Source organism: Protobothrops mucrosquamatus, unplaced genomic scaffold (assembly GCF_001527695.2).
Source record: "Protobothrops mucrosquamatus isolate PMUCROS unplaced genomic scaffold, P.Mucros_1.0 scaffold2217, whole genome shotgun sequence".
NCBI lineage: Eukaryota > Metazoa > Chordata > Lepidosauria > Squamata > Viperidae > Protobothrops > Protobothrops mucrosquamatus.
The window spans coordinates 109782-129095 of record NW_015388309.1 but is presented as its reverse complement, the minus strand read 5'-3'; the positions used below and the strand labels follow the sequence as shown (position 1 = coordinate 129095).

At 38.0% G+C, this 19314-nt stretch overlaps 1 protein-coding gene across 1 annotated transcript in view; it reads left to right on the top strand.

The window, feature by feature from the left end:
- The window catches only part of WASHC2C (WASH complex subunit 2C), a 51350-nt gene extending 33973 nt beyond the window's left edge, over positions 1–17377 (top strand). The window contains exons 20-29 of the mRNA XM_015824387.2: positions 716–845; positions 2278–2412; positions 6301–6417; positions 9140–9247; positions 9803–9904; positions 10888–11010; positions 12986–13174; positions 13697–14293; positions 15829–15997; positions 16965–17377. Of these exons, the coding sequence (XP_015679873.1) occupies positions 716–845; positions 2278–2412; positions 6301–6417; positions 9140–9247; positions 9803–9904; positions 10888–11010; positions 12986–13174; positions 13697–14293; positions 15829–15997; positions 16965–17101 (1807 nt within the window). The 3' untranslated portion in view covers positions 17102–17377. The remainder of the gene's footprint in view (positions 1–715; positions 846–2277; positions 2413–6300; positions 6418–9139; positions 9248–9802; positions 9905–10887; positions 11011–12985; positions 13175–13696; positions 14294–15828; positions 15998–16964) is intronic.
- Positions 17378–19314: the final 1937 nt, after the last annotated feature.

Below are 19314 nucleotides of genomic sequence, written 5' to 3'. Positions count from 1 at the left end.
ATCTTTAGTGACTAAAAAAAGTAATTGTATTCAGTTTATGGTATTCAAATAATGGCAGGTACTCAAATAATGGTAGTCTGATGACTACTGGAAGAGTTGACACCAGGGTTTATTAGGGCTGGAGGCTACATGGGAAGTCAGAGAAACGTACCAAAAGAAGCGCGGAAGTACCAATAAAACTGCATGATTATATTTATGTTGTAATCAGGAATTGGAGAGCCAATTTGGTATAGTGGTTAATACATCAGGCTAGAAATGGGGAGACTGTAAATACTACTCCCAGCTTAGGCACAAAGCCAGCTGGATGATTCTCAGCCCTAGGAAAAAGGTTATGACAAACTGCTTTTGAAATCTTGCCCAAAAAACCTCAGGGACTAGTGCAGGAAGTTACGAGGAGTCAACAAAGGCACAAAAAAGAAGGGGAAAAAATCCAGGAATTATTCTTAGTTCAGAGATTTTACAATTAATTAATGTAGGCAATATAATACTTAACTAGGTTAGCTCTTAGCTTGACCTAACTGATAAAATAGTTGTGAAAATAGTTGTAAAGAAATAATTACAAAATTCTAGCTATTAGCTAAATCACAGATATATTATTAAAATGCCATTATAATAAAAGATAACAAGGTAATAACAGACATCCACCTTGGACCAAACTCCAAATCTTAATCATTTTAAATAATGCAGGTTTGACTTTTTTTCTTTGTTTCAGTAGTAAAAAAACACCTCAGAAAACTGCTGCTCTATTTGAAGACGGTACCTTGCACTACAGCTCTCAACCAGCCTTAACCAGCCCTCAACCAGCCTCATCTGATGCCCAAACAATAACAGTACGTACAGATCAAGTAAGCAGTAATCCAAATTGTGACTTTGTAAACATTAAAGCAGGGGTCTTCAAACTTGGCCCTTTTATGACTTGTGGACTTCAACATCCAGAATTCCTCAGGCAGCATGCCTGGTTGAGGAAATCTGGGAGTTGAAGTTCACAAGTCATAAAAGGGCCAAGTTTGAAGAGCCTGCATTAAAAGGTTAACACTCTCATTCACCTGATACAGCACTTTGCATCCTATTCTGTACATTGCAAAAAGTGTAATCCTAATGACGGTTATAGCAACTTAGATGCATCCAATGAAGGTTTGAGGGGGAAAAAGGTGACATTTCTGAATAATCAGTTATGGGATTGCAATCTGAAAGATTTGTGTAAGAATAGCAGAATCTTACAGCAATTTGTCAGTTTATTAAATGTATTATGAGAATTTGTGGATTAGAATCTATTTTAATCATATACATGATGGAAGTGATCAAATCTAATTTATTTATTTTTTTACAAATAAGGCGATAAACATATCCAACACACCTCCTTTCTCCTATTTTCCTCACAACAATAACCTATGAGGTGAGTTACGCTGAGAGAGAGTGACTGGCCCAAAGTCACCCAGCTGGCTCTTCATGGCTAAGGCAGGACTTGAACTCACAATCTCCCACTTTCACGCATAGTGCCTTAACCACTAGACCAAACTGGTTCTATCCACAAAATCTTACTATAATAAATTCATTCTTTTAAAAAAATATTATAAATGATGTATCTGGTTGGTAACAAATACAACATGAATTTTTTAAAACAGTAAACTCCACTACTTCGTTGTCTAAATTTAAACAGCAAAACCCAGTTATAATGTATCTTCCTATTTGTCATCTGGATAACATAGTAAATCACAAATAATAATAGAAACTTCTGAATATAAAACATTGGCTATTTTGATGTTCAAGAGCAACTGTTAGGACTGGATTTTCTGGTAAAGCAGGTTAAGATAAAATAGATTAGATAGATAGATAGATAGATAGATAGATAGATAGATAGATAGATAGATAGATAGATAGATAGATAGATAGATAGATAGATAGATAGATAGATAGATAGATAGATAGATAACCTTTATTGCCATTTTTTACTGTGGGCACAATGGCACACATTAAAAATGAAATTTGGTTGCTTGCTCTCAAAGTGTACACATACATAACACATTTAAATATACTATATATATATGTGTGAACATAATTCTGTGAGCAATTACCGGTTCCCTCTGAATTGGAATTCCATGAATTTCTGAGCTAATTTTAATACAAGATGTACTGTATATGTGTATCCATCAGTTAAGCACTGATTATAAACATACATGATACCTCCAGGCCATTTGTAGCATGGGTGCTTATAGTTGTAAAAAATAAGAGTTTTATAGAGAAGGATAGAATCCTCATCTTTTATTTCTTGATCAGCAGAAAGATTTCATGGAAACACCTCAAAAGAAATTAATAGAAAAGAAGGCAGGACCTTCGGAAGAATCTGGTATACATCATGGTTATGATCTTGGAGAAGAAGAAAATGTATTGGAGCAACAAAGGAAGGAAAAAGTGAGGAAAAACTTTTGTATATATTATGTATATGTTGCTACATACCAATGGTGCAACATTTTATAAAAATTCTCTTTAAGATTTCAGTCCTTTCAACCCCATATTTTCCCATTGTTCCATATGCATATTATAACCAATTTTTTTATCATACATTATCTCACTTCTGTTTCAAATTTCAGTAAAAGTTTTATTTCAATAATTACATGTTCATTGGTAAGCAATTCTATTTCAAATTTATCTTACGCTATTCAAAACCATAAATTATTTTTTTCTACTCTAAACCTTTATGATAGTTGTACATAAGAAAATCATTGGCAGGTACATTCATCTGCCACCAGTTTTCTTTTATTTTAAATTCCCCTTGACAAAATTCTGATTTCTCACAATAGGTAAGTCATTTTTGTTTTCTAATATTTCTTGCCTGTAATGTTTCTTGTGCTGAGAATCATAAAAGCTGAGTTTGTATCTATTTCATATTCTTGATATCGCATGTATAACCTAATGATTTTTAACTTTTGCTTTATTGTACGACAAAGTTGTCCATCTTGCAGTTAGCCAGATGTCAGATGGGATTTGGCGTTTTTGTCTGCCTAGTGGGTCCTTCCCAAGCACCTGGAATAGGCAGATGTTGATGTTTAATGGTGTTACAGATATTGCCCCAGGATGTAAGCTGTTCTGAGTAAAGTTGCCTTTGCAATTGACTGATGGTGAATTTGTCAATATTGATGGTGTTCAAGAGATGCTCCTGTTATTTTGAGATTGCAGCCAAAGTGCCCATTACTATTGGTGTTACCTTTGCTTCCTTTTGCTACAGTTGTTTTATTTCTCTTCACTCAAAAGTTATCCAGTTCTTTCTCTCATATTCTGTTGTCTCCAGGTATTGCCACATCCACTATCCAGACTGTTTTGTCTTTTTTATTGACAATTGTTAAGTCTGAGGTGTTATGTGGCAGTTTGAATTCTAAAACAGAGCTTCCCAATCTTTTGGGCACCAGGGACCAGTGCCATGGAGAAAGGTTTTTTTCGCAGACCACAGGGTATGTGGTTTTGAATACTGCTTGCATCCCGAGGATGGAGCTTTGCTTGTTTGTGCGGCCCGCTTGCTGGCATGCTACGGACCGATGCCGGTCCAGAGACCGGGAGTTGGGGACCCCTGTTCTAAAATCCCAGAGCACTTTAGCTTCTTCATTTTCTATGACTTTCTCTATTTTATGGTCCCATCAATTCTTGCTTGCAGGCAAATGGTATTTCTTGCAGGTCTTCCAATGCACCATTGTTGCTACTTTGTCATGCTGCTGCTTGTAGTCAGTCTTCTTGCAGCAACCAACAAGTGATCCACTGTTTCTTTAGCTCCTTTGCAGGGGCAACAGTTGCTAACTGTTACTGCCATCACAATTCTAGATTTGTATGCATTTATTCTTAAGTTTGTGCAACCAGAATTAACTCCTCTGCCTCTTTCTCCAGATTTTCTGCTGTTAGCCATTGCCAGGTCTTGCTATAATCTGTTTTCCCTGCTATTTTTTAATGTACTTTGTCTTCCTGTGCCTGTTTTATGTTCTTCATTTTGTCTTCCTTTTAGGCCAGTTTGGTGTCTCAGTAGGTGCTCCTGGTATACTAGCTTCAGTGGATCTTCTTCACTGCCCTTCAGATTTTCTTCCAATGCCCTTTTTTCCTCTTCAACTGTCTGATGCACTTCCAACATTCCACACCCACCCATTTTCTTGTGATAAGTAGAGTCTGTCAACATCACTCCTAGAATGAAGGGTGTGATTCATTGTCATTATTTTTCTAGTCTTTCTATCCAGGGCTATTCTGCTTGAGTCTAGTACATTATTCCAGCTGTGTATCTAATGACTGGGATTGCTTAGCTGTTAATTGCCTTGATGGTATTTCCTCCACCGAGTTTGGACTTTAAGAACTTCTTCACTGTCTTAATGTATTTTACTTCTAACCTTTTTCTTGACTTCAGTGAGCTTGAAGGATGCCCAGATATTTGTAGTGATCTTCATCCAGAATCTTGGTGTGATTTCCAAAGGGCATCTCGATTTCTCAGTTTTTACTGTGTTTTCCATGGAGATGGTAAGGGGTAGCACATTTGCCCAGTTCAGATTCCATCATGATGTCTTGGCAGTATATCTGGACAGAGCTGAGCAGTGATTCTATTTCAGTTTTTCCATTCAGCTTCAGCTCATCATCATGTAAAGGAGGATCATCGTCATATAAAGGAGGTGGGATAGCCTGGCAGATATTTTTGATGTTTGATAACCATGACTGACTTGTTCAGTATTTTTGACTGACGAATCAGTGCATTGACAAGCAGTAGTGGTGATAGTGAGTCTCCGTGAAAGATTCCTCTCTTGATGTTAACCTCTCCCAGTCTTTCATTATTGGTCAGCAATTGTGTCTTCTTCCATTGTGCCACTGATCTTTACACTTTTTTTTTTGATGTTCCTACTGACTCCTATTTTTTCTAGCCACTTTATCCAATCATGTGGCAGGAAGTCAAATGCCTTCTTGTAATTAATCCAGGTTACATTCAAGTTGATCTTCAATCTAGCAGCCATCTTCAGAGTAGAAATCCCCCACTGGGTGCCCAGGGCAACTTGCAGAGCCAAGTCTTTAGGTTCTTACAGAAGGATAGAAGATTAGGGGGCAATCTTATCCTGGAGGGCAGGATATTCCAAAGGCCAGTGCTGCAGCAGAGAAGGCTCTTCTTCTGGATACCCACAGTCAGAGTTCTGTGACCGACAGGATCTACAATAAGCCCTCTTTACCAGCCAAGTACAACAGGCTAGTCATAGCGGGACAAGACAGTTCATCAGGTAGCCGAGACCTATACAACTAAGGGTTTTAAAGGTCATAATCAACACCTTGAACTGCACTTGGAAGCAGACTGGTCACCAATGGTTGTTTGCAGAGTAGACATTTAATATGAGCCATCCTATGAGCTCATAAATATCCATGCCACCCAAATCTCAGGTCTCGTCCTTTTGACTCCAAGAGCCTTCTATTTCTCAGCAGAACCTCTCTTTCATATAAACCAAACAGCAAGTTGCAAAATATAATTTCAAATCAGGTAAACCCCACCTTTCTAGTGAAAACAAATTTAAACATATCCTTCTGCCATTGTTTAAATAGTGAATCAAGTGTCAAAACAGGTATTGTCTGAAACAAAACTGTCATTTTGGCAAGACATTTACTTTTATCACTTGTCATAGTGGTACCCGGATATTTTGCTTTCTATTCAATCTTAAAACCTATTTTATTCATCAATTCTATTTGAGCTCCTATTTTCATATTTTTGTTAACATCTTTGTCTTCTGTTTATTAAACTTGAAAGATGCTAATGTTTAAAATTATTTTCGTTTGCCACACAATATCTTACACAAATCAATTTGTGGAGTTGAGCAAATTATTAGATATTAGATATATGTTTACTGCTTTGTATATATAAAGTGGAATAATAAACACACCGAGACTTAACAATTGTAGATAAAAAAGACAAAAAAGTCTGGATAGTGGACATGGCAGTACTTGGAGAAAACAGAATAGAAGAGAAGAAGATAACAAAATACAAAGACCTGTAAATAGAAATAGAACGATTGTGGCAAAGGAAAGCAAAGGTAGTACCAATAGTAATAGGTACCAAGGGTGCAATAAAGCATTAGTTGTACTTCATCAGCATTGACAATTCACCATCCGTCAACTGCAAAAGGTACCTTTACTTGGAACAGCTTATATCCTGCAACGATTAACACATATGCTTAACCCAAGTCTTTGGGACGGACTCAGTAGCTGGACAAAAATGTTAAATCCAGTCTGAACATCTGACAAATTCAATCAATTTGTCACAGGCCCAAACAATAACTTCTCTCTGTGAACTTCTAGCTCTTTTTGGAGAAAGATGCCAAGAGAAAAATGCGAAGTGCGTACAGTTTGTTTGAGGAAGAGGAGAAAAATGAAGTTATGGATTCTAGTAAGAATAAACATATTGGAATAGGGAAGGTGAGTAACATATGGGGGGTGGAATGGGACGACTCACCGTGGGCAGGTGTGGCAGGGAGGGCACAAAGGAGTGGGTGTGGCCAAGTCAATGCGGATGACTTGGCATGAGTCTGGTGGGTGTGGGAAAGGGCACGGATGGGTGGCTGTTAATGGCAGGACATGGCCAGGTCAGTGTGGAATAATTCACCCTGGCCAACTGTACTTGGGGACAACACAGTGTCCCACCAGCAAAAAAAAGGGGGGGGGTTGACACCTTCCCCATCCCAGGGCCGAGAGAAGATTTGATTTGCTCCTGCTGTCCTCCCCACTTCTGAGAATTGCAACTTTGCACTGCCGTTGTGAGTCATCCCATCCCAGTGCTAAAAAACCCCTTAAAAATAGTGTTCTGTTATGGAGAGAGATCCCACCCCTTCTATTGCCCCCCAACTCAAATCCACTGTGAGTCATTGATTACTGTGGAATTTCTTCCTACTTCGAAACGTCCAGGCCCCATCTCTGTCCCTTTGATCTCAACTTTGGGGTGTCCTTGGTGCCCCAGCAACACAGACTCAACTCCTTAAGTCTTCACCTGCAGGCATGTGTGTGTGTGTGCGCGCGCGTGTGTGTGCGCATGTATTGCCAAATATATTGTCACAATGGATTTTTACTCTTGGATGATTTTTACATGCAACAGTGCTGAATCTCCAAATCAGGGCAGCAATATTCTCAAGTTGTGTAGATCTCTCTTTTCTTTGTCCCCTGCCCCACATGTTCCCAAAAAAGAGGAGACTTGACAGGGCAGCAGCAACCTCCACTCACCCCACCCTGTGGATTTCCCATCACCGACTGAAGTCCTTCGCTGCCCGCCTGGCAGTGGGTCAAGGGACATCTTTCCGATGGGGCAGTGTTTCCCTGCACCACGGGCTTTGTCACTGATATGTGACAAGAGTCCTTCTCTCTTCCTGCCCCATCTTTTCTCCCTCCCACCATCTCTCCCTTCCTCACAGCTACTCACTGGCTGCCAACACATCCAGAGTTGCACACCCGCAGCTCCTGGCACACCAGCTTGACGAGGGTCTCTCCCTGCCCACAGCGCCGCTTGGCTCTCCCCCGCACTTCCCACAGATCAGCCAGCCAGAAAGATGCTCCCATAACCAGCAAAGTTGACTGCTGCCTCTTGGCTTAAACCCACAGATCGGCAGAAGGCATCTTGCCTGCCCTCCATCCATGTGGGGAGGGAAGTGAGCGGTGCTGTGGGGAGGGAGGGACCTGCCATGCCAGGGTCTCCAGCTGGTTCCCCACCCTGCGCAGCGCAGTGGAAGCCACATGGATGGAGGGTAGGCAAAGTTGCAATTCTCAGAAGGGGAAGGACGGCAGGAGCAAATCGAATCTTCTCTCAGCCCTGGAGTGGGGAAGGTGTCACCCCCCCCCTTTTTTTTTGGTTGTGTCTAGGTAAGGTTACAAGAGCACTGACATCACCACAGAGCTTTTAATGCAGCTGGAGATTTGAGCTCTTTCAAACTCTTCCCTCCATTGGTCTGAAAGGAAGTTTTTCCAGAGGAGGCGGTGGATTGACCACTGCCAGGCTCCAGTATGGGCTCCAGGAGGCACACGCTTACCTGCTGGTAGTTCGGGGAGGCAAGGAGCTGGTGGGCCATTGAGTTGTCCCCATGTCCATTTGGCAGGGGTAACTTGTTCCACACCGACCCATCCACACCCAGCCATCCATGCCCACCTGCCCACACCCACCTGGTTGTGCCAAGTCATCTGTGCTGAGTCATCCACATCAACTCAGCCACACCCACTCCTTCGTGCCCACCCAGCCACACCCATCTGGCCGTGCCCACCCATCCATGCCCATCTGGCCACTGTGAGTTGTCATAGACCCTGGGTGGGGTACTAAAAATATCCAACTTGCCTTCTCTGTTATCAGTTTGTAGGACTTAATTTTTTTTTAGTCTGGAATAGGTTTAGGAGTTGCAGTATTGGTATCACTCCACTTTTCCCCCAAAGAATCCCAATTTGCTGTAAAATATATTAAAACTGACAACATATTGTCAGTGTATTCCCCATTGTGTGCTTGCTTACTATTTTGCAATCCCTTTCTCTCCTGTATCTCCACTCTGGGAAGGAAACAAGTCAGGCACAGAAAAGGTTGCCTATAGTGTAGATTTCCTACGCTTCCCTCACTTTCTTCCCTTCCTGTTTGAACACTTTCTACTCTGCAAGGGAAGAAAAAAAAGAAGCAACCTCTTTAAGCATTTCTCCTGTGCTTGATTTGTTTTTTTGTTCTTCCCCCCTCTTGCACAGCAGAGATATTGGAGAAGAAGAGATTACAAAACACTAAGCAGATGTACAGTGGAAAATACACCCATTGCCTTGTACCAATGTAATGTTTTCTGTTTTCTAATCCCTTCCTCTCCAATGACTGAAAGTACAAACATTAATTCCCTTCTTTCTAATTATCTCAACACCTGGGTGAATATTCCAAAGAGTAAGAAAATGAGAAAAATAAAAGCTGAGTTGTAGTTATGTTATTTCACTCTCAACAACTGCTTCGCTTAACAACTGCTGATCCTAATTGTGGTTACTAAATGAGGACTACCTGTATGTTGCCCACCACACAACATCAGTGGGCTGTGCTATTTTTGCATACAGATGAGTTCCTCAGCAAGTAGCTGATCTGCTCTAATTGTTACATTTTGACACTGTGTTTTGAAAAGAATTCAATGGTTTTTTCCAGCCTTCAGAGAAGAGCACAGGTGTGTTTCAAGATGAAGAACTTCTCTTCAGCCGTAAACTGCAGGAAGACAATGATCCTGAAGTTGACCTTTTTGCTAACGAAAAAGTGGTTAGTCAACAGTAAATGCTTTCATTTTTTGTTTACAGATTGCTTTATTTCCAAATGGTTAAATAACAAGCAAAAGTTAGACATTTCTGTTGATTTAATGGATTGCATGTAACCTTTAAAAAGTGTCATAATGGATTTTCTAATTGACTTTAAAGTACTTATAAGTAATTATAAGGATGGAATATGATAGTGTAGGAAACTATGGACCTCCAAATACTGCTAAATGACAGCAACCCAGACAGCAGAGAAACAGGGAGTATAAACTTTAAATAGGCAGGTAACTTTTTAAAAGTGAAGAAGTGGACATAGTTCTTTTGACACAGTGGGTCATTTCATCATTGAGGGATTCACTTCTGATTGTAAGAAATACATAAGAAATGCCTTTTTATCTCTAGTTTAAATTAGATTGTGGCAACTCAACTTGTAAACAACAGTCTGATACTATCGTTGTATAAAATTAGTGATTTGTTAAAAACAAGTAAAAAGTATTTAGGAAATAGTTATTTGTTCATCCTATGTATATGATACGTATGTATATTTCTGTTTCAATTTCAGATTTCAAGCCCTAAAGCAAAATTATCATCTGGAGAATGGCTATTTGGGACTGATGACAATGGTGACGATGGTCTGTTCAGCAATTCTGCCACAAAGTCCTTGGTACTTATCATGTTGTATTTAATATTTGAAAAGGCCTCAGATGTTGCTTTTTGTTTGGATTGCTTGAGATTGTTTAAATCACATAATAGAAGTATGTAAATTATTCCAAGCTCTGAGTGATCTAAGCTTGGAAGAAAACATTTTTGCCCTTATTCAAGAGCACTACTGCTGCTTGGCTGTCACAACATTTGCTACCCTATAGCTTACAATTGGAGGATTTTCCTAAGAGCAAGCTAATGGGTACATACTCCGGGATGATTGCCAAAAGCAACATGTTATTTTGAAGAATCTTCTGAGATGCCCATAAGGATCTTTTTTGTTACTTTTGACATGCAATACTAAAGTATTTCCTTTTGGTTTAAAATATTTTGTTACTTCAATATAATTTACACACTCACACATACACACAGAGAGAGAGAAATTGAGAGCAATAGTGCAGAATATAAATAGTATTGCATCAGAATCCAGTAGTATTCATAAAGTTTCTTCAGAATCTAAACTCACAATTTAAAATGTGGCAACAAAAACATAGTTGATTTACATAATATGAAAAGGCTCCAAGCTGACTGGTATGTTTTACATTTTACAGTTCAACTTTATTTGAAAAGAAAAAAAAAGCTGAGTAGTAGAATGGAGTTATAGGTCCATATCTATTTCCTTTTTTCTTAATTTGACATACTTATGCCTCTACCCATGTAAAAGTTTAAGCTGACAAATAATTGGGATAAATAGTATTGATTTTACCATGTTTATAATGTTTAGACTTGATAAATCAGTATACTGAAACAAATTAAGTTGGTTTTAAGTTATTCTAAGAGAATGCACTATTCTGTTTTTGTAATCATAAATTGTCATTTTAGAGCAAGGCACATATTTCAGTTTTTAAATATTAATGACATTGGCAACTTGCAGCTGCTTTCATAACTAACATAAAGCACCACCTTGCTTTTTTAATATATTACTTTAATTTTATTTTTTGTAAGGTACTGGAAAAGAAAATGAAAATAGAGAAAGACAGCACCATTTTGTCCTTGGAAAAGGATAGTAAAGTTCTGCAGACTAATCAAAATGAGAAACAGGGAGAATCAAAAACTCAGGCCACTGAGGTTTGTAAAGTACAATTTTGAATTACAGTTTGAATATATGAAAATTACATATCTTAACAAGGAAAGGCATTTGGATGTTCCATAACCATTAGTAAGAGGGGTAAGTATCTTCAGATGGAAACACACACACACACACACACACAAGCCTATTGTGCTGTTCCCTTTTTGTATAAGCAAACCTAATCACAATGTAGAAATGGTAAACCAATAATAAGTTTACACTAACTCCATTTATTATAGCTCCTTGAACAATTTGCTTGCTTCAACTGCATTCATGTCTCTTTATGGATTGTTTTTCTTTGCATTTCTAGTATCTTTTTTGTGTTTTAGTAACTCCATCACCATGATTACTTCTTCATCTTCTCTTTCCTCTCAATTCATTCATTTTTCTTTCATACATTGTTTTGCAGTGTGGGGCTCATTCAGTTCTTTTTAGATGACCAAAATCATATCAGCACTGTACATTCATATTGGTCACTTACTTTTTTAATTTCATTTTCTCATCAGCTATTTTCTTTACCCTATTTCTTTCTTTCTTTCTTTCTTTCTTTCTTTCTTTCTTTCTTTCTTTCTTTCTTTCTTTCTTTCTTTCTTTCTTTCTTTCTTTCTTTCTTTCTTTCTCAGTAAGAAAGTTCATCTTCAATGCACTCCTCTGAATCTGTTCTCACCCATCAATCCTGGAAATGTAGTGCCTAGAATTGTACAGGTACAGCCTCACTAGTGCTGACTAAGAGAGAAATAAGTGTCTTTGGTGTGATGTTTGTTATACAGGCCAGAGCTGCATTAATTCTTCTAGTCTCATTCTTCTGATTCATGTTCAGCTTCTTGTCAATGAAGTTTGTTCTTTTCAGGTACACTGTTTCTGTAGAGAATAAAAGGGGTGAACTTTGATAGAAACTTGCAAACTATTATCTCGGCAAACTTTTCTGAAGTGTTCTTTAAGCGCTGAGAAATAAGATAATATTCCAAAGAAGCAGAATCATGTTAGACCTATCTTAATAAGTCTACCTAATTGGGCTAATAGTTTCCAAGCCATGAAAGTCACATCTTGAATACATAGATAGATGTCACTTGCCAACTCTCTTGTGCAGCAATTGTTCAAAGTTACAATAGTTGGAAAACACCCAACAACTTTGTAACCAGTCCTCACATTTATGACTGTCTCAGCATCCCACAGTCATAGGATCACCATTTGCATGCAAGGATAATTAAGGCAAATGGATTGTATACGTGAACCCTTCACAACAACATTTACAGTATATGTCTTAGAAGATTTCACTGGCCTGCTTGCCTGAGACTCCCACATCTTCCTATATTGCTGTGACATGAGGTCCTCACTTAACCACACACATTCTTGGGGTTACAATGGCACCAGGATTGCCATCCTCATGTTTTGCAACCACATCATTCAGTGACAGAAATTCTGGTCCTAATTGCCATTGTAACCTGAAGACTACTGTATGTCAATGTTGGTATATTTGTGTATGTGTGGGGAGGAGATGGAGGGTTTGCTTCTATGAGAACATTTTTGTGTAGGTTTTGTGGAGGAGGGGGGGAGGTGAAGGAGCAGAGATAAATGGCTCATCATTGAATTTGGATGCATTATCTGTAGACAATTATCCGAAGTCCAAAAGCCTTATAAAGGACACCAAAGATTATTTATACGTGTGCAAGGCAAGAGTAAAATCATAAGTTGTGATCACATGATTTTTCAGTTAGCAGCCAAGCTGCCATTTCCAGTCGAAGATTGTTTGTATAATACTTTACATTTCTCTTATTAAAGAACTTATTGCCCCAACATGTCCAGGTTATATTGTAATCTTGTTCTATCATTCTGGGTGTTTTTTTCAGACCTCTAAATTTTGTGACAGCTACACATGTTAAGTAGTTTATCAATGCTATCGTCCAAGTTGTTAAATAAAAATGTTGACTATACTGGCTGTCACAAATGATAATTTTTATTTTACTTTGTAAGGGAGAATTGGAAATTAACACAAAAGATAAACTGTACAAGAAAACTACTGCGAAACCACCTTCAAAGGGACCATCTCACTTACCTGATGACACAAAGCATACCAAAGTAGCTTCCACAAGAAATACTACAGAGATGGGAGTTAGTTTTGGTAACCCTATGAAAGCCAACACATTGCAAAATGTCAACAAGGTAATTTGATAATGAAAAATCCCTATAAAGATTATTATTTTAACGAACTACATAGGACTTGTTTTAGTTGGCAGTTGGTATCAAAGTATTTACTGATGTAGAAAAAAAATGTAGTGAATGAATAAATGGATAAGCATTTTCTTTTCCACATTTTCACAGGGAAAGGGAAGATATATTTAAATTAGTGTGGTTAATTTAAATTGAATAATGAGCTGAGCAGAAAGAATTACTAGGTTAGGGTATTCACCTTAATAAAGATATGCTTTTCTTAAGAAGAAAATTTTTGAAGACCTCTCTCATTGCAAAACTACCTGAAATCAAAAGGAGAAATTGTGAAAAAAGTACTTCACTCTAGGTTCCCTTCAGTTATCCTATTCTGATGTATAGCCTCATTCAGACGGATTCTTTCCTCTCTTGCCTTAAGGTGTTGAGTACCAATTTTAAAATAGTAGTGCTTCTTTTAAAGATGTGGCATTGCCTTCTCTTACTGTCAAATTGTACTGTTATAAACTCAAATTACAGGGAAGAATCAAAGTGAGCGGGCAACGAAGACCACCAACCAGAACTGCCAGGCGATTAGCTATTGAAGAACTTGACAAAAATGAAATAAATACTTCAGAGAACGCCTCTCTGCCTATCTTAAAAGGAAAGGCTGGACCACCAACTATATTATATAATAGTGAACTGCACAGAAATAAAAATACTGAAAAAGTTTGCTCGGTTCCATCAACCAACAGCAGCAACCAATCCAATGAGTCAAAATATAGCCCTCTTTTAAAACCAACAGCCTATTCTGATGCGAATGATCTCTTCGAGTCGGACAATCTTTTCACCAAGGATAACAATTCTAAAGCAGCCTTCAGACAAAAACCAACCCTGGAAACTGAAAGCATTGTAAGCCAGGTTTCAAAAAGTGAGGAGCTCTTTCCTGCTGCACAAGGGAGTACAAGTTGCGATGATCTCTTTCACTCTAGAAAGACATTAAAGAAATTAAGTCCTGTCCCTTTCCCGGAGGAAGAACAGGATGTCTTCATCACTAGTAAGAAAACTGTGAAGAGAAAAGAAGAGGAACTCACACCTCAGTTACATCAAAGCTTCCCAATCCATGACATTTTTGAGGTAATTTTGAAAGTTTTTCTCCTCAGACTTGGATTCTTCTGGTTTTGTATTGTGCTGTTTTTGTTTAATCCATAGGCATTAGTGCAGCGGTTCTCAACCTATGGGTCACGACCCCATTTTGGGTCGATTGACCATTTCACAGGGGTCGCCAAGCAAGGCTGTCCGCCATTTTTTTTCCCTTTTCCGGCGTGTGCCTTACCTCCCTTGAGCTGGGCCAGCTTGTGGTCGGCCTGCTGCGTCTCTGCCGCTTGCCAGCTACGCCTTGGCCGGCGCAGGGGGCGGAACCACGCATGCGCGGCGCTCCCGGGCAGGGAAAGTCCTCGACTTACGACCGGTTGGGTAGTCCTCGACTTATGACCGGTTTAGTCCTCGACGTACAACCGGTTTAGTCCTCGACTTACGACCGGTTGGGGGTCGCGGCATTAAAAAGGTTGAGAACCACTGCATTAGAGTGGTGGGGGAAGCAACTTGAGATGAATGCAATTTGTTTAAATGGTAACAAGAAAGTGAATAATAGATTTGGAATTTTTTATTTCATCAGCATTCTGATGATATTCTGACCCTCAGGATGCCTTTTCATAATGGCTTCATTAAATGTTAAAAAGTAGTTGAAGAGGGGGCATAACACAAAAGTAGCCACTGGTCCAATCATTCCCCTTCCCCGACTAGAATCACCCCAAGAAAGGTTCCAGTTGTGTTAAATCATTTTTTTAAAAAATCTCCAACCCTACAGTGCTTGAAACTGTCCTGAACAGGAAAAACATAATCTGCTTCTTCTAACCACATGTTAAATATTGTTTCCTAAAAAGGAAAGGTTAGAGATTATCAGAGTTGGATTCAAACAGGGCCTCTTGAGGGGGCATACTATAGTCTTCCCCAAGGCTGCAGATGTAAAGCCTTACCCAAAGCAAGGCATTGACAATCTCCTGAATCCAACTTGTCACGTCTCCACTACTCCCTGAAGGATCCAGGAAGGGCATTGGTCAAGCTTAAAAGTGGCAGAGATCATGTTAGATGTCCTGTCCACTTCCTCAAAATCCATAGGCCGAAAAGATTCCCAGTTAACAGTCAGATATACCTGCCATTCACTCATGAGAAATCAAGACTTATTGATAAATAGAAGCCTCCTATGGACTTTATGCATAAAAATGGGAAAAAATGAACTTGTGACATGCTTTTGATGATTAGATAGGATAAATTATAAAAAGAGGAGTAATATGATGTAATTTTCAAGAGGGAGGTTAAAATAAAGTTACTAACCCCTGCGAATAATTTTGGGAGCCCCTTCTTTATATCTTTACATACTATGTATGTAGAAAAGGGGCTTAGGAGAGCAAGAAGCAACAGATGGAAACTAATCAAGGAGAGAAGCAAGCTAGAACTAAGGAGAAACTTCCTGACAGTTAGAACAATTGATCAGTGGAACAACCTACCTCCAGAGAGCTACTTGTATTTGATTTTACAAGCACTAACCAGAGAAAACATATGCCTTCAAAGATCATTTTTATACTCAGTAGTCTTTTTCTTTATTCAAGGATGATATATTTGCAGTAGAAACTGTTAAGCTGCCAGACAAAGCAAAAGAGATGGAAGTCAATTTGTTTGATGATGATGTTGACATCTTTGCTGATCTTGCTGTAAAATCAAAGGAAAAGAGTACCAGAAAGAAGATGGAAGCTATATCTATATTTGACGAGGACACAGGTAAAAAACTAATATTTGTAGAAAGATCTGCAATTTACTGACAGATACATTTCTATAGAAACAGGTTGGGAAAGAATTAGGGAATGATTTTGCAAATAAAAAAAAAATACAAAACTGCCCGCTCATAGAATAAAGGCATTCCCTTGGATTGAGGAATGTCGGCATATTTAATATATTTCTTCAGATCCACAGAAGGATCATCCCTAATCCTATTTTGTTAGAAATATTGAACCTCAATAGGAAGAGATTATCTTCCATGAAGGAAGAGTAGGATATATGCCAAGAAAGAGGTGGAAAAACACTTGTGCTTCAGGAACTTAATGGGGCTTGCTGTCTTAATAAAACTGTATTGGTTCAAGGCAGATTCCACAGTGTATCTTTGAAATTCAGATTTTTGAAAATTCGTATTCTATCCAATGGGGAGTGTAATTATTGAGACTAGCAGTTGTTAAAGCATTTTCAGTTAAGTCAGAAAGCAACCATGGTAAGAATGACTACATCTCTGTACGTTGTCTTTCTTGGTATAGCTGGCTTCTGACTTGGTATGGTAGAGATTACACTAGGACAAATACTAGATTTGATTTTAAGTTAAGTTAGTATGATACACTTGACACATTTAAGAGTCGTACTTTTCTGTACATTAGAAATTAAAATTGGAGGCACTGTTTTGAAGGGGCTCTATACACTCCATTCAAGGCTTTTGAGTTTCCTGCACCATTGAGTTCTTTCATTTCAGTCAACACTAGAATTTCCTGTTTCTGTTATTTCAGACCTATCGCATGTTGTGAGCAATGCATTATTGATGTCTTTGCTAAGAATGTGCCTAGGATCCAGCAGACTTTTTTATCGATATCCTTCCCTGTACTCCTGTTAATATAAATGTAACTCATCATTTTCTAAAAAAAATTCTATGAAATAGTTTTGGTCATAAACAAGTACAGATTAACTGTTTTCTCCCTCTTTCTAGATGATATCTTTTCCCCTGCTAGTCAATCTAAGACATCAACAAAAAAGACCGTCTTTCAGTCAGTCTCAGGAAGTAAGCGTGAAGTTAGAACAGCAAGCACTTTTGACGACCCTCTCAATGCATTTCAAGGGCACTAATAAAGAGACTGCTGGCAAATGTATTTTCAACTTGTCACTGAATGTTTCCTTCATTTTCTGATCAAATACCTGACGTGACAAAACGGAATATTCCTGGACTCATTCACTTATCTATTTTACTCCATGTGACATTTTAAAAAAATATTATAAAAGCTATTTGAGCAAACAATAATTGTCCTAATCAGCTTGTTACTGGTAATGTAATATATATATATATATATATGTATAGTATAAATCAAAATTACAGAACATTTAATATCGATAAATGGCATTTACCTAATCAATATTTTCTGATCTGCTATATTGTAAGCAAACTCACTTTCTGGAATTACGTTTATGATTATAACTCATGATTATGAAAATCTGAATTATTTTGAGTATATCCTTGGTTACTGATAAAAATTATTTCCTTTTGCTGGAAGGGATGGGATAAGATGGCATGGAATTTTTCACTACCATATATACTTACAGATAAACCCTTCCTTCGATAAGGTAACCCTTTTTCTTTTTTTTTTTACCAAATTACACTTTAAAAAGGTGCCATCAATGAATAAGCCGTCCTATATTTTTCATGGTGTTTTGGTAAAAAAATTTAAGGTCTGCCTATCTGCAGATGGGTTTACATGCAAGTATATATGGGAAATATATGTACTTTAAAAAAGAATACTGTATACACTCACAGGTAAGCCAATTTGTGGATGAGCTGAACCCAATTTTTTAGGTGCATTTTGGCACTCAACATTCTTGGCTTATCTGCCAGTATGTACAGTATTAAAATATCTCTGGGGATTGCATAAAAATAACTGTCAAAAACAGAGAGTAATCACTGATTTTGCATCCCATCAGAGTTCTATTCGTGTTGAGTCTCAGTTTACCTTAATATAGTATCACCACCAGGCGGTGATAAAAATGCACATTTTGGGTTGAATGTCCACACCATTTATTGGATACTGTCTCATGTCAAGTACTATGCATTTTCTCCACTATTCAGTCTGTAAAAAAAAAAAAGCTGGGTATGTGCATTCAAATAGTTCTTTGAAAGTGTGATTTCTCGTTGGATTGGATGCAATGACAAAGCAGTTACACTGACTTACATCTGAAGTTCTTGCAGTTGTAGAAAACTGGGTCCATCTACATGTAACCCTAAATCCCACAATGTAGCATTTAACTTTATTCCTTAAATCCTTCCCTTGGGAGGACGAATAGTATAAAATAAAATTAATACATGCAAGTTATTGTATGACACTCTCTGATTCAATGAGGGCAAGTGGGGTGTGATGAGTGTCATAGCTACTGTCCTGGACCGAAACCCAGAGCATCCAGGAGTACATCAGTAAGACAGCACCCGAAGATGAACTGCTGAGATTAAGTGGAGGTGCCATGGCAAGACAAGACTCTACATGGGATGTACCATTGACAGATAGCTGAAGTGACAGACACTGGGAAACCACCTATCTAGCCGTATATGAAGAGAAACCTTATCTCTTTCAATATGTATATACCTAAATATTTTCGGTAGAAATATGGAATTAACTAATATTCCTTAAATGGATTGGTAACCAAATTTTCTCTTAATAGCATAAGTTCTGAATTGGATCACTTATAATAGAATATTTTGTTATTTTACTAAAGGCATCTATTATTTGTACCAACACTAGGATAGTACTATGAGGTATCATCCGCAAATAAAATCAATTTATATTCAAGTAAATTGCATACTACCCTGTAAATCTCCCAAAGTTGTCTAAAAGTACAAGCCAAGGGTTCCATGCAAGTATCAAAAAGCAAGGGCAAAAGTGGCATCCTTGCTTACTTCCTCTAAATAATAAGAAAGCAGCAGAAAACACACCATTAACCTTTATTTTAGATGTGTGCTAATCATATACCTTGATCCATTTTACAAATTTCAAAAAAAAATAAATCCAAACCTTTATTATACAGCAAACATGTACTGTGTATATTTTGCCAAAAGCTTTTTTAGGATCTAACAATAAGATTACAAGTTGGCTTTCATTTTTATTCAAGTCTATTATATCTATAATTAACCTAATGTTGTCTGGTGCTTGCCTATTTTTTTAAAGCCCCGTTCGATTATTCTTAATGAAATATCACTTGCCGTAATCTGCTAGCACTGCTATTAAGCTGTCTGTTTCAATATTAATCAAGATTGGATTAGTTTTACCTGCTTTTGGTATTACACATTACATTAATAC